The 16,884-nt window shown below is 34.8% G+C and overlaps 1 protein-coding gene across 1 annotated transcript in view; it reads left to right on the forward strand.

Annotated features, from left to right (window-relative positions):
- Positions 1 to 16,884, forward strand: part of DLG2 (discs large MAGUK scaffold protein 2) — a 1,973,535-nt gene that overhangs the window by 8,906 nt on the left and 1,947,745 nt on the right. The window contains exon 3 of the mRNA XM_057748299.1: positions 7,237 to 7,368. Coding sequence (XP_057604282.1) covers positions 7,237 to 7,368 — 132 coding nt within the window. The remainder of the gene's footprint in view (positions 1 to 7,236; positions 7,369 to 16,884) is intronic.

Consider the following 16,884-nt stretch of genomic DNA (forward strand, 5'->3'; position numbering starts at 1 on the left):
CCCATCAAATATGATAATGTATATGAACTTCACTTTTTTAAAGTAAAGTTAGTGATAGAATTAGGATAGGAAGTTCATCCAATGTTCTCTCCATTGTATGAGTGTGGTGTTCTTTGAACAATTGAATGGCATCATGGGGCAGTGGAGGAGAGCCCTCGGTTGGAATCCTGTCTTTACCATCAGCTGGATAAGTTATCTCAAGAAAATCAACAGGTTGAGCTTCAAATTCCTCATCTTAAGACATGAGTGCACTAATAATACTCAACTGTTAGGTTTATTGAGATAATGAAATAAAAATATCTAGCCCATGTGAAAATTGTTTTGGGAATAGGAAAGTGCTATACAAAGTTTATCAGAATCCTTTTTTTTTTTTTTTTTGGTCCAAGGAAGAGGAAAGTTGTGTTCAGAGTCAGAGTCTCCTTCCATCAGTTGTCTGGGTCCAGCTTCCTGGTCAGCTTCTGCAGTAAGCCTATCCAGATGTGGCAAGTACACATCTGGTTACAGAAAGGAAATGCCACACTGTACTTTTTTTTTAAAATAGATTAGGATAACGTTTCTTATGAGTATTTCTTCTCTTTCAATGTTACTAAAGTAATTTGTAAACCATCCAGTATTTATGAAATGATTGCAGTCTTTAGATCTGCTTTAAGTCTGGCCATCCATTTTCCCCAGAATTTAAATTCCAAGTTTTATCTATTTTTTTCATTTTCTTTTTCTAGGTTATTACAACTGGAGCAAGGTATATTTCAGTATTCAGCTGAAGGTGCAATTTGCTATCTTCTTTCTTTCTATTTATTTCTATTTAGCCTTGCACTTTTCCCATTGTTCTCTTCAATAATTCTATGGAAAATCTGAAAGCATGACTTGTCTGAAAGGTAGTAATATAAATCCACCATTTTATATTAATGTCTTTTTGTGTCAGTAGGGGAAATAGCCTTATCAATAGGTGCTTGTTGAAGTATATTAAAAAAATTTTTTTTGGGGGGGGGGACTAGGAGTAAAGTATAATTGCTTTATACAGAAAAAACACTGATCTTTGGCATAATATTGATACTTAAAAGTATGGGCTTTGGTGCCAGATAGACTGGTTTATATTCTGGTTCTAGCACTCACTGGTTGTGTAGCCTTGGGCAAGTTACCTCATTTCTCTGTTTGTTTCCTTATTTGCAAAACGTGTATGGTGGTATTTCTTGTGGTTCTTGTGAAGATTAAATAAGGTGATCTATGCAGAATGCTTAGCATTGCTCAACAAATGCTAGCTAATCTATTAGTAATAAAATGACACCTTTGTTTTATCACCTTGAACTGTATATTTTAATATTAAAAAAAAGCCTCTTTTTAAAGACCTGGTAGGAGGATAACTTTTCGATTGGCATTCATCATTTTATTATTTTCATATGAATATCCTTAATTTATACAATAACAAGAACAATAACAAAAGAAACCCCTGAGAGGGTAGAATTTTACCTTATTCAGTATTGAGTTCCCAGTATCTAAAGCATAGTATGATAAATATTTGATTAGTGAGTGAAAGAACTTATTATCTCTATCAGATTTTAAAGGTAGGACCATTTTAATTTGTTATAAATATAATTTTATATTAATAAACACATGTAAAAATTAGAGGTTCAACATATAACCCTAGATTCTAAAATTCAGTGATAAAATTATGTCTGATTGGTCAAGTTTTATTTTTTTCCCATAGAAATATGCTCAACTTTCTAGAGGATTAAGGGTGGTACTATGGAGAGAACACTATACTTGGACTCAAAATCTTTAGGATTAAGCTCCAAATATGTTCTTCAGCAGTTCTGTGATATTGGACAAGCCACTGTGAATTTCACTTTCATATATGATTGGCAGTATGACTTAGTGGTCTTTCCAAACTGTAAAAATGTTATATAAATTTATTTAAAGGGATTTCAGTGTTCTGAGTGATTTTTATATTTAGTTTATGCTTTCCTCTATTATACCTTGATTTTAGTTTTCTGAACAATACCATCACATGTTCTATAATTCTTCCTTTTATTTTTAGTTGTGGCAAATAATTTTGTGTTATTCTTTCCCTCTTTCTAAAAGTTCATTTGTTAGCACTATTGCTGTTTGCTGTTTCAAATTCAAGTCACCTGTCCCAAATTATTTATAATTTTTTGGCAATGCTATTCTTAAACCAAATACAAAAGAGGTGAAACTTAATTAACAGACACATGATTACCTATACTTCCAATTATGTAACAATGCACTATATCCTTTGGATTGCATATTTTGTGCAACATTTTTTATTTTAAAAAATGATTTTTCGACTTCCCTGGTGGTCCAGTGGTTAAGACTCCACACTTCCAATGCAGGGGTCGCGGGTTCCATCTCTGGTCAGGGAACTAAGATCCCACATGCAGCACAGCACAACCAAAATAATAATAATAATAATAATAATAATAATAATAATAAAAACTAAGGGGAAATTAAAAAAAAAAGATTTCCCTCCTGTTTCCTCCCATACCTGCTTTCAGGTATTCCAAGTTTGGTTTCATCCTTTCAGTAGATGCAGGAGTGATATGAATATAGATTTCCTTTAACAAAGAATATAGGAAAATTGAGGCCATTATATTGGCAATTCAGGTGAAAAAAATCTCCACTTATACCTGGTTTAATTTGAACATCAATTAAAGTATTAGTCTTGACTTACTTGGATAATTATGTCAACTTTCCACTTTATTCAACTGGTCAACATCTGGCTAGGGAATCTTTGACTTATACAACAAGATCCTTGCCATCTTTTGTTTTTTTTTTTTGCTTAATTAATCATCTTTGTATAGGTACCTAGTTTTAGGTTAACTTTGCTTTCAAGCTTTCATTAATTAGAAATAAGAATTTAATCAGAAATGGAATTGACAGCAGGTGGTGATTATTATTGATAATAAAAAGAAGCATAAAAGGGCAGCCACAATTTCAGCATTATGCTGAGATGCAAAAGCCTAAGTTGTCTGACAGACTTGACCATATTTGACTATTTGTTTTTTCTTATATTCTACCAACTTGTTTTATGTGTCAAATTTTTCTCATACAGAGATGAGAGGCGTAATAAGCTCTGTTGGTTTAGAGAACATCTAGCTTTGAATCAATACAGTGTCTTCCCTGTGTAGTCACCCAGTAAATATATGTTGAATGAATTAGTGAAAGTTCCCTTACCTAGCAAATTATATTTGTAGATGTGATTATGGAAATGCTATTGATACATTTTTGAAAATTGCCATTCATAGGAATAAAAACTCAGAATAAGTGAATACCTACAAAAATGCCACAGAAGTGAAAAAGAGCTTAAGAACTATAACTGTGTAAAGAAAAAAGAAAAGGAAAGAAAAGATGCCTTGCACTTACTTTTAAAAATTATCTGTTTAACAAATGTAAGAATGAGAAAGACTAAAGCTTGAAGCACTATCGATAATCAGATAGAGTCCAAATATACATATGAGAACTGAGAGAGGTATACTATAATTATGATATTGTTGATTATTTACATTAGTGGTTAGGAATGGGCTAGAAACTGAGGTATAGTGAGCCACTCTCATTTCAGGGAACGAGCTAATTGTTTAACTGTGGACAAAATGGGGATGCAAGTATTTGTCCCTGTTTTAAAGAGTTGTTAAAAACATTACATCAGGTAAAGATGAGAGCATTTAAAATAAAGTTTTATACACATGTACTAGCACATATTTATACCACCATCTTTTGTTAATGTCTCATTTAAAAATTGGAGAGAGCTCCTTGTGCATCCACATTAATTTTTATATTTCTATCCTACTTAGGTTAAAAAAAAGAATTACACAATGTTCTTCTCTATTTATTACTGCTTATTGAAATTCTCCCTTCTTTCAAAGGAGTAAGCTTGAAGTTTGATATAGTAAATAGGAGTATGAGAGAAGGCCTCACTGATAAGGTGACATATGAGCAGAGATGTGAAAGAAGTGGAGTAAGCTTTATGGATATTTGAAGGAAGAATGTTTAGGCAGAAGAACAAATGTAGAGGCCCTGTGGTAGGAGGGTTCTTGATATATTTGTGAAAGAGCAGAGACCACTGTGGTTGGAGTAGACTGAGCAGAGGAGAGGTGTAAAAACCGAAATCAGAGAGGTGGGCTTTTGTCAAGTGAGATGGGGAGTCAACTGGAGGGTTTGAGTTGGAGGTGTGATCCTATCTGACTTATGACTTCAAAAGATCTTCCTGGCTGCTGTGTTTAGAAAAGACTGTAGGAGGGCAAAAGTGACATCATGTAGACTTATAAGAGTTTATTGCATTAATGCAGGGGATAGATGGTGGTCTGGACCAGGGTGGTAGCACTGGAGGTGGTGAGAAGTGATGGGATTCTGTATGTAATTTGATGTTAGGGTCAACAGGATTTACTCTTGGATTAGATGTAGAGAATTAGAGAAGAATGAATGGTGACTCCAATGATTTTTGCCCTGAGCAATTGGAAGGATGAGAGATGGAGAACATTGCAGGAGAAGCAGATTGGGGTGGTGGATAAGATCTGGAGTTCGGTTTTGACAAGTGAGGTTTGACACACATTTTCTTTTTTACCTGGAGAAAACTGGTTGTTAAACATTCATAAGCATCTGGTGCTTGGAAGCCTAGTGAAGAAAATGTTTCAGGAGTGCAACAGTATCAAATGCTGCTGATGGGTCAAGTGAGATGACTGGGAATTGACCACTGGATTTAGTAAGATGGATATAATAGGTAACCTTGACAAGAGCTGTTTTAGTGGAATTACTGGAAAGAAAAGTATGATTAGGGTAATCTCAAGAAAGAATGAAAGGAAAGGAAGTGGAGACAGTATTTCAAGGAGTTTTCCTGTAGAGGGAAACAGAGAAATGGGGACTATAGTTAGCTGGAGAGGAATGAAGCATAAAAGAAAGCTTTTAAAAATTACTGTTAATACGGTTGATTTGTATGCTGAAGGAAGTCATCGAATGGAGAGGAAAACAGTTGATGATGAAGCAATGTCATTGAGTAGGCAGAAGAGAATGGGCTCAGGTGCTCAAGTAGAGGAGTTGGTCTTAGAGAGAAACACAAATATTTTATCCATAGTAACAGTAGGGAAGGCAGAATATAGGGGTGCAATTACAGGTAAATCAGTAGATGTTATGTTAGGAGATTATGGAAGTTCTCTTCTGATTTTCCATAAAATAGAAAGCATGATCATCAGCTGGGAACGGTTGTGGGGGAGAAGAATTGGAGGGTTCAGGAGAAAGATATGAAATAAAGTACTCAATAAATATGAATTATTGTTATAATTGGTATTTAATCTGTGAAAGTCGTAAATTTGAAGGGGGAGAGGCTTTTGAAATTCAAAGACAATAGTAATGATTGTGGTTATTTCACAATATATATGTATATCAAAACTTCCTGTTGTACACCTTAAATATATACAATTTTTATTTGTCAATCATGCCTCAGTAAAGCTGGGTGAAAGAGAATGAATCTCAAAGCAGGGAAATTTTGATGAAGATCCATCACATGATTTGAAAACGTAAGGTAACAGGAAAAGAGCTCTGGTCAGCTGGAGACGTGCCAGGAATACCAAAAGAGACTTTTGAAGGAAGTGACATTGACTCAAAGTAAAGCTGTTACTCATGACAGAATCTGGGCAAAGGATGAAATTGTGGAAAACCAATGATAATTCCAGTCGTCTTTCATCCCAAATGATACCCTTAAGAAACCCTTTTCATAATGTGCCTTGTGTATGTAAAGTTTATATAACATTAGTTCCTCAGACAGCAACTCCTCAAACAGAGAGAACAAATAAAAAATATATATGTAAATCATAAAAAGAGGAAAATTATCAGTGTAATATTTAAGACTCTGGTCTGAACTTTGTTGCCATTTTCTTCATAAAACATAACTTGCCATTCCTTTATAAAACATAACTTGGTGATGAAAGCAGTTGTTTATTGGTTAAGATGAGTCTTGCCTTTTCTCATAGTGCATTCCAGGTCTGAGTAAATCAGGTACTGTATTTTATATTCTTGGTGTACATAATTATTATTAAAATATGTAACTTGACATTCTCCAAATAGATCTTCATCTTGGAACAACAAAATTGAATATTCTCACTTCCAAAAAAAAAAAAAGACAATTGTCACCTACTACATACACACAAAGACACTGCTGTTACTTTGGTGACCTTTTCAGGAATATTTTGTCTTGTGGGCAATGAAGACATATTGAAGAAGCCATAATATAACAGTATGTGTTAGGAATGCTGGTGGTATTTGTGTAGGCAAAATGGTTTGGAAGAAGGGTGACAGTGATTAACTGTCAGAGATGGCTTTATGGAATAGAGAGCATTTGAGTTAGGATGAAATTAAGAGAAGATTGGTTTTCAGTTGACTTGTTGATTACTTTCTATGCCCTAGACATTGTACTAAGTATTATGTAATGTAAATCTTGCTACCTGTGAGGAAACTGACGCTCCGAGAAGGTAAGTAATTTGTTGAGGGCCACACACAGCTAGCAAGTAGGTTTCAGACCCAGATCTAGCTGACAATAAACCCTTTCCAATATAGTGCACTGATTCAAGGGAGAGAATAGGGGTATGGGGGAGGATATTCCAATACAGGGAGCAGGAGAAGCAAAGAAAAGTGCAGCAGTGAGAAAAAGTACGGAAGGTGTGTGTGTGTGTGTGTGTGTGTGTGTGTGTGTGTGTGTGGGTGTGGGTGTGGGTGTGGGTGTGGTGTGTGTGTGTGTGTGTGTGTGTTGGGAAGTGGAGAGGGAAAGTGAGTAATCCAGTGTGACTTGGGCACTGTGTGTGTATGTGTGGAGGGGGTGGAATCATATATAGTGGGAAATAAGGCTGAAAATAAACTTGTAAACAGATCATGGGAAGGCGGGCTTAAAGGTTGTGTTAAGGAATTTGGACATTATCTGGTAGGAAGTCACCAGTTTTAAGATAATTTTTCTGAAAAGAGAACGTTTCATCTACTATGTGAATATCAGTTGGTCAGCATTCCATTCAAACCTTTGTTTCGTTTGATAGTTGCAGATTCTTTTGGACGACGATAGAAATAAAAGTGGGTTCTTAAAATTGAGTTCATTGTAATTATCAATTTTAAAGGTAGTTTATGGAATTCATGATTAGTTTATTTTGTCATGAAATTAGGAATATAACTATAGAATAGTTTAATGTTGGCTTATTATTTTTCTAAGACCATAAGATAGAATTTTAAAATCATGTTTTTCAGATACTGACCGAGCTTTATCGTTACTGGAAGAATACTGCAAAAAATTAAGGAAACCGGAGGAGCAGCAGTTGAAAGATGCTGTTAAAAAGGTGATGGGTATCTTTAAGAGCAGCTTATTCCAAGCTTTGCTAGGTATGTATGAAAAAGTTATTTCTCACCTTAATGATCAGAATTAGGCTTAATAGTTTGAGTAATGTGGTCAGGGAACCTGATGTTAACCACGTTTAAAACTGAAATATTTTTCTTGGTATCAAGTAGAAGAAAAGATTTGGGTTTTTTGTTTTTCCATTTACTTATTTAAGGATATCCTAAAAAAGAACTGCTATAAACTAGAAATGAAGTGTATGTTAATAAAAAAAATATTGAAAGAATGTTTTGTATAGGAAGACAAGTTTACACAGGAAAAAACTGGAGAATTTGTTGCAAAAAATTGACGACAAATATGCTAGAGAAGGAAGTTTCCTCCTAGAGAAGGACTTGCCTAACACAAAAAGTGATGGGTCCACCTTCTACTCAGAATCTTAGTTCTAGTTTTACTCTCAAGACAAAAGATGAAAAGACTTCTTTCATCTTTTTGCTTCTCTTGAGAAATTTCATGATTCAGATTGAGAAGTTTATTGATGAGAATCTCAATGCTTTGTCAATTTTTCATGAATCTAACTACATAATGTTTAACCTTTTGCTTATTCTTGAATTTATGGTTTATTTATGTATGTCTTTATACATACATTTTTGCATTTATGCAGATAATTTTTAATTCTTTCTTTTAGAGTTAAAGAAAAGGTAGAAACAAATACCTCCTCTCAACGAAAGCAACCAACTAACTAAAGAATTTTTAAAAAGACCCTCAATTACAGTATAGATTTTACTGGGCTTAAACAGTACATTTTAAAGAAGTAATTGAATCTACTAGACATTATTATTACTTTTTCAGGTCTGATGGTTATTGACATAAAAACTAAAAATGTGAATTTATGAGGGTTAATCTTGAAAATATTTTATTTGTGTTTTTATTATAATGAATCTCTACACTTATTGACAAAACTACAACTTTATGGCTTAAATATAATTTAAAAAACCATTAAATTTTGAAAAATTGAGCATCAGTCTATTGAATACAAATAGAAATAAAAAGCTTTATAGGATTATTTTGCCTGTGGATTAATTTCTTTAAAATATTCTTTTATAGCTAGTAAGAGTTAATGACACAAATAACTATAATCATCTTAGTTGGTATTAAATAAAAACAACTCTAAATGGAGTCTCACAGAATTTAAATAAACCCTGTCATTAGAGAATAGTATTTTAGAGAACACTTTTAAGCAACCAATTTCTCAATTAAAAATTAATGGTTTTATCTAGTTGATAAATAGTAAAGGCCATTAACTGAATGGCAATACCTCTAAATAGATTTATATGATGTGCTTAGATAAGATTGACTATGTCTTTTGAGAGTTTAAGTTTTTGAGAATTTTATTTAGGAAGAATATTATTGGATGCTTTAGATAATTCTATTAGGGTAGTGTAACCATTTGGTAATGCAACATCATTACATGGGGAATAGAAAGGCAAATGAATGAGAAAGAGTTGTATTTTGCCATTGTTTTGAATGAGTGATAAATATTTTGGCAAAAAGCCTACAGTGTAGTTGGAATTTCTCTAATAAAATGAGAGGCAAGAGTAATCTGTAAAAAGCTGTTATGTAAGTAATCCTGATGCCCAGCTTTGAATGGATAGATCTGCTTTGGCTGGTCTTTTAAGTAATTTTGGGATAAACCAGAGTGCAAAGAATGGAGCGATGCTATATAGCAAAACATAATTTTCTATTGAATTTTCTGTAGGTTGCTAAATACTGATTACTAATTTATTATTGCTGAATGTTTGAGTGGTCTCACTGTGCAATTTTAAGGACAAAAAAGAAGAAAAACTCTGTAGCCCTTTGTATCTTGAAGGGGATTATATCTTTATAAAAGGATAAGTAGGAAACCATTGATAAATAGGGTGTTATTTATGCTTTATATTTTGCTTTCTGTTTCAACCAACTTTCCTTCCCCTTCTTTTTTGTTACAAGTAATGGAAGATAGTGATTTTCACCCATTATTCTGATATTCAGGTAGCCAGTACGTTGAAATAATATCTTGCATGAATCTCAACTGAAGAAATAGAAGGGAATCATAGTACAAAAAACCCAACACAAGTGGATAGTAGAGTAAAATACTATTATTGCAGAATGTGCTGTAATATTTACAAGTGACCAGGAAACCAGGCCTTCTCTCTATATATGAAAAGCTTCACTTTAAACATGGTACTATTCTCCTTTTGTGGTACTTCATCATATGCTTAAAAAAGAAAATGCAAACACTAGCATATCTTAGATGTTATAATCCTTGAGGACGGAATTCTGTCTTCATAACTTTGACCTTTATTAATAGTGCATAAAAGCATTTTATAAATGGGTTCTGTGATAATAGGGTAGAGGGTGATAGCAAAGATATTGTTTTTCTTACTTTTAAAATATAACTTTGATTATAAACATAATATATGCTCATTATGGAAATTTTAAAAAATAAAGTAAAAGAAGAAAATAAAATCCAAAGGTAAAATGCATCTCATAGTAAATAGGGTGAATGATGAACTGTTTAACTTTCTTCCTTTTTGCTTCTCTAGTCCCTGTATTCTTTGTTTTGGCTTTCCATTTATCAATAAATGAAAGTGTAAAAAAACACCTTGACTTTTAAAAAGTTAGTAATTAGTGTTCATTAATGTACAAAAAAAGAAAAATACCTAAAACAGCAAAGCTACACATTTTGATGTTAGGCTTAGGGTGACATCTTGTGGTAATACTGAGGAACATATTTTGTCCAATGGATAATTATAGTTTTATGATGATTGCATTATTAACACTTCAGAATTTGAATATAAGTGAGTTGGAATTCCATGATATTTTAAAAATTAATTTAGAGCTCTTTCATTTCATTTATTTATTTACTTCCCACGCTGGGTCTTCCTTCTGCACTTGGGCTTTTTCTAGTTGCGGCGAGCTGGGGCTACTCTTGGTTGAGGTGCACGGACTTCTCATTGCTTCTCTTGTTGCAGAGCTCTCGGTGCATGGTCTTCAGTAGCTGTGGCACGTAGGCTCAATAGTTGTGGCTCATGGGGTCTAGAGTGCAGGCTCAGTAGTTGTGGCACACAAACTTAGTTGCTTCGCAGCATGTGGGATCTTCCCAGATCAGAGATTGAACCTGTGTCCCCTGCATTGGCAGGAGGATTCTTAACCACTGTGCCACCAGGGAAGCCCCTAGAGCTCTTTCATTTAGCATAGCTAAAACATTCAGACTTTCAAGGCACTCTCTTACGTTACTTACCCTTCTTTTAGGTGATAAAAGAGCAAAATGGAATGTTTTTCTTTTTTATACTTCTCTTCCAGATCTACTTTGAAATGTAAAGATATATATTACAACCATAATTATTTGTAAAAAACCATTTAAATAATGTAATGGGTTAGTTCATTTTCAGATATGTACCACAAAAGTTCTTTGCTTTTATACCTCATTGAGAATTGTCTTATTTTTTTATTCATTGCTTTTATGTACAATAATGGACAGAACTATGTATTTATCTTTAATAGGTTTCAACACCTTCTAAAATTTTGTTAACTTTGTTTATCTAATTTTATTTCCTCTTAACTTCACTGCAGTGTTTGAGGGGGAATTTTGGGGAAAGAGAAGAAAATGATTAGTAAAATGATAGTTTCCTTAAAACTGTACCAGTAGCAACATCTTAGAAAAGAATTCATCCTGCTTTATGGAGGCTTGCGCGTCAGACTTTGTGTTAGAGTAGAATATTTTTTATCTTCATAAAGCTTAGTAAAGAACGCTATGGATACTCGAAATTACTAGCTATAGGGGTTATACAGTAGATATACTACATATTGGGATTTATCATCTTCTTGTTGAAGCCTTCCAGCATGTCCCTACCTGTGAGCAGTTTTAACCAGCCCTTTCATTATGTCTCTTAGCATTTTGTTCACGTTACTATAAAGCACTTACTACATTGCCTTATGATGAATTGAATATATTGCTGCTCCCTCAGTAGAACGTGAGTCGCTTGAGAGTTGACGTTATATCTAATTAACATTTGTATCCCCAGTGTGTGGACCTTTAATAAGAATAGGCTGTCAATAAATTTTATTTATTCATTTATTCAACAATTATTTTAAAAATACCTGTTATGTATTACACATTGTGCTAGGCAATAGGGATATAGCAGTGAACTATGGAGGAGAGGATAGTCCTTGCCCTTATGGGTAAGTGAGAGAAATCAAGTGGAGAAAAGAGACATTAGGTATGCAATTAGTTAATCATTTAAATATAACAGTGATAAGTATTACAAAATTGATCTGTATAAAAGTTTTATCAGATTTTAGTTTGAGTAAAAAAAAAACTACATATTTTCCCAGTATAATAATTCTAATATAATGTTTTATTTCAAAATAACATTATTTGAGGACTTTGCTGGTGGTCCAGTGGTTAAGACTTTGCCTTCCAATGCAGGGGTTGCAGGTTGGATCCCTGATCACGGAGCTAAGATCCCATATGCCTCGGAGCTAAGATCCCATATGCCTCGCGGCCAAAAGGCCAAACCATAAAAAAAAGAAGCAATACTGTAACAAAATAACATCTATTTGAAAACATCATGGCTATTTTGGTCTTAATTTGTCTTTGTAATATATAATTTCTGCTACTTGATGGTAAGAAAGTCAAAGAATTTTTTCTGGAGTACAGTGACACGGTTATGTAAATTCGGAGCAGCTCAGCTCTAACCCTCCAACGCAGAGGTTCTCAGTGTGTGGCTCTTGGGTCGGCAGCATCGGCCTCACGTGGGACCTTGGTCAGTGTTGCAGATCCCTGGGCCTCACTCCAGACCTGCTGAACTAGGAACTTTGGAAGCAGGGTGCAGCCAGTGGTGTTGTAACAAGCCTTCCAGGTGATTCTGAAATTGGTTAGCTATATGGCCACTCAAGGAGAGTAATATAGTATGTGAATGGTATTAATAAATTTGGGAAAATATGACAGGGGCATTTCTTCATTCTTGGGTTTTATAAAGATTTGATTTGATCGTTAAGAAATATAATGAGCCATTATCATTCTGGGTTATATCTTGAGTATTTTGAGGATCCATGAATTTATGAATATCATTATGGTATCTAATTTTTTTTAAGTACAATAGTATATCTGAAACATTTAAGTGATTTTTTTCCCTTTGGATACTTAACGGTAGTTTCTACCTGTGGGGCTATGGATACAGATCGGCAGATAAGCTGCATTGAGATGCTGCTGTTGGCATGTGCGAGGCTCACTCACCAGGTAAGTGCTTGCTGCCACTCACAACCTCAAAGCATGTGCTCCTGTGAAACAAATTTAATTACTGCATGTCATGGATGTTCAAATAAGTCTTGACTGGTCAAAGCAGTGAATGTTAGATTTTTAAATACTAAGGTCTACTCTGTTCCTACTTATTTGTTTACAATACCCATTTCAATAAAAAGAACGCAGGTATTTCAGTTATTGCAATTTAGTAATAATAATTAACGTATTTATGAAGTGTTCACCTATTTACATGGACATATGCATGTGGATATTATTAAAAACCAAATTCCTACCCTAAGGATGTTAAAGTCAATTGGGAAGGTAATATTCACATATATACAAACAAGTATAGGACAGGATGTAGTCAAGGACTAAACTCTGGAGCCTAGACCAACTGTAGGAGTTCAGAGAAGTGTGAGTTCATTGTAGATTGGTGTTGCTGGGCAAGATTTTATATAAAATGTAAACTTGAGCTGGGTCTTGGCAATGATAGGATTTGAGTAAGAAGAGAGGATAGAGAAGGGTATTTACCCCCTTCCATGCATCTAATCGTCCATCCATCTATTTGTTCATTCAAAAGTTATTTACGGAACACTGTGCCAGATCTAAAACTGGAGAGACAAGCATTAAACAAAATTGCATTAATAAGTTTATATTTACAGTTATGAAAATGCTACAGTGGAGAAGTAGAGGATGCTATGAGTGAGAAGCTTAACCTTAGTGGAATTGGGGAAAGCTTTCTTAGGAGAGTGGCATTTGAGATGATGACAATTAAGCAGATTTGTAGAGATCAGAAGGAGGGTGAGGAAATAGATGTGACTTAAACAGGGGTTCAAGATGTTCTTGATATTTATGCTTTGAAAATATTCTCTAGGGGTTGGCTAAAGAATCACATTAGACTTAAATCTCTTCTAAAGACTTGTTTAAGTTTGAGGGTACACTTGAGAAACAAGAGTGGTAGCATAAAATGTGGCCCAAACAGTCCTTATAATTTCTGTTGTTAAACTGCCATATACTGAGTGTGATTAGTTGTGTGTTTCACGTCAAGCAGGATCAAGTATTTCTTTCCTTTTTTTTTTTTTAATTTTTATTTTTGGCTGCATCGGGTCTTCATTGCTGTGCGCGGGCTTTTCTCTAGTGGCAAGCAGAGGCTACTCTTCGTTGCGGTGTATGGGCTTCCTGGTGCAGTGGCTTCTCTTGTTGTGGAGCTCGGGTTCTAGGTGCGTGGGCTTCAGTAGTTGCAGCATACAGGCTCAGTAGTTGTGGCTCGTGGGCTCTAGAGCACAGGCTCTGTAATTGTGGCACATGGGCTTAGTTGCTGCACGGCATGTAGGATCTTCCCAGACCAGGGGTTGAACCCATGTCCCCTGCATTGGCAAGCAGATTCTTAACCACTGCACCACCAGGGAAATCCCAAGTATTTTTTAAGTTAAATTTGACACTTTAGTCATCATTCTTGGCTCTGGACTTTGTGTATTTGCTGCAGGATTTATGTCACCAGATGGCACCATTTAACTAAATTTATGTACTATGGATGCTTATAAGGCTGATTATTTTAAAATGAAGGATGTTTTTATTTGTGCTATAACTGAAATAGCAAAAAATTAATTTAATTTGATAGCATATTAGACTTCTATATACAGTAAGGTAGTGAAGCCCCAAAAGTTTGTTGGGAGCATGAAAGCATCTGGTAATTTCTGCTAAGTACATAATAAATGAAAGTTGGTAATGATCACTATCATTGATATACGGTAGCTGGCAAAAAAGCAGAATAGCTTTGCCACAATAGCTTCCCCATCTAGGCTTTCCTATAGCTAGCAGAACAATATGATGAATATTTTACTCTTGAATGTAACTTTAATATGTAGGGAGTTGATACACATAATAACAGAAATATAGAGAAGATTCTAAAAGATTATTTTAGAAATAAGCCTTTCAAGATGTCTTGAAATATCATGGTAATAATATGTTAAACAATTTTGTCAATAGAGTATATGTTCTATTGAACCATAGAACTACTAAAATTAATAGATAATATAGACTTCTTTCTTAGTATAAACATTTATCCCAAGGAAATGAATATTTATTCTTAGTTAAAAACTTCCTTAATATTTTCCCCGCCGGTCAGCAGAATTAGTTACTTTCTCTTTTACATTCCTATAGTATTTGTTCATATTTCTGGTGTAGCACTTAGTATGTTGTATTTTTGTTAATTGATTACATGTTGGTCTCCCTCAATAGACTGTGAGCTTCTTGAATGCAGGGATTGGTTCTAATTCAGTGTATAGCAGTGTCTGCCATGGGATAGTCCATCATTGTTTCTTTCATTTGACAGAATCTATTTTGAACACCTGCTATCTAAGAGACACTCTGTTAGGCTCTTGGGATTTCATGACGAGAGATGTGGACCCTATTTTCATGGAGTTCATGGCATACTAAGGGAAACAGACATTAAATAAGTATAACTGTGATAAGTACTTCGAAATAGTTATTTGCATCAAACATAAAATCATAAGGGATTACTTGTGTACTGGTATAATTCATATTATTGTATTGTGTTTGTTTAAAAATGTTTACATACTATTTATTAAATGAAATATTCTAGTAGTTTTCTATTATCCTTGGAGTGAAGTTCAGACTTCTTACTTGTCAGGTTCCCTATCACTTCTGTCTACCTCTCATCTCTTACCGCTCTTCCCTACTCACGATATTCAGTCCACACTGGCCTTCTCTCTTTTCCTAAATGGGGCTCCAGGACACTTTACATGCCTCTCTTTTGTTTGGAGTACTTTTCTATCTAGATCTTTGTCTTACCTGCTTATCTCGTCATTTAGATCTCCGTGCCTCTAAAGTGCCCTTTCGTAACAAACACATGAAAAGATGCTCAATGTCACTAATCTTTAAAGAAATGCAAGTTAAAGCCACAGTGAGGTATCACCTCACAACTGTCAGAATGGCCATCATGAAAAAATCTAGGAACAATAAATGCTGGAGAGGGTGCAGAGAAAAGGGAACCCTCCTGCACTGTTGGTGGGAATGTAAATTGGTGCAGCCACTATGGAAAACAGTATGGAGGTTCCTTAAAAAACTAAAAATAGAACTACCATATGTCCCAGCAATCCCACTCCTGGGCATATACCCTGAGAAAACCATAATCCAAAAAGAAACATGTACCAGTGTTCATCACAGCACTATTTACAATAGCCAGGACATGGAAGCAGCCTAAATGCCCATCAACAGATGAATGGATAAAGAAGATGTGGCACATATATACAATGGAATATTATGTAGTCATAAAAAGGAATGAAATTGAGTTATTTGTAGTGAGGTGGATGGACCTAGAGTCTGTCATACAGAGCAAAGTAAGCCAGAAAGAGAAAAACAAATACCATATGCTAACTCATATATATGGAATCTAAAAAAATGCTACTGATGAACCCAGTGACAGGGCAAGAATAAAGATACAGATGTAGAGAATGGACTTGAGGACACGGTGGGGGGGGTGGTGGGCGAAGGGGAAGCTGGGATGAAATGAGAGAGTAGCATTGACATAGATACACTACCAAATGTGAAATAGATAGTTAGTGGGAAGCTGCTGTATAACACAGGGAGATCAACTCGGTGATGGGTGATGACTTAAAGGGCTGGGATAGGGAAGGTGGGAAGGAGTTGGGAGAGGGAGTGGATACGGGGATATATGTATAAATACAGCTGATTCACTTTGTTTTACAGTAAAAACTGGCACAACAGTGTAAAGCAATTATATTCCAATAAAGAGCTTAAAAGAAAAAAAAGTGCCTTTTCACCTCACTCCTCACCTTCATCCCACCCACAAGTCACATCTATCCCATTACCTGTTTTATTTTTATCACTATGCATATCACTATGAGAAATTCTGTTTATGTATTTTTTTGTATGGCTTTCTCCACTAGAATGTAAATTCCTTAGGAGCATTCTTGCCTGTGTATTCATTGCTGTGTCTTTTATATTAGCTTAGTGCTTAGAACATGATAGTTACTAAGTAAATATTTGTTGAATGAATGAATAAGTGAGTGTTGCTGCATGTCTGGGACTGTTTTACATTCTTGTTTAATTTTGAAATGGACTCATTTGAAAGGAGAGGAAAGCTTTAGTAAGTAGGGTTGTATTTTCATTATATTGTCCTTAGGTAGGCAGTTGCTGGCAGTAAGTCAGCATCTCAGGAAAGTTCCAGCCAGTGTCTCTACTGACTGGGACTTATAACATGACAGTCAGGAAGGAATGTAGGAGTGTAGTGCCA

Source organism: Hippopotamus amphibius, chromosome 9, assembly GCF_030028045.1.
Source record: "Hippopotamus amphibius kiboko isolate mHipAmp2 chromosome 9, mHipAmp2.hap2, whole genome shotgun sequence".
Classification (NCBI taxonomy): Eukaryota; Metazoa; Chordata; class Mammalia; order Artiodactyla; family Hippopotamidae; genus Hippopotamus; species Hippopotamus amphibius.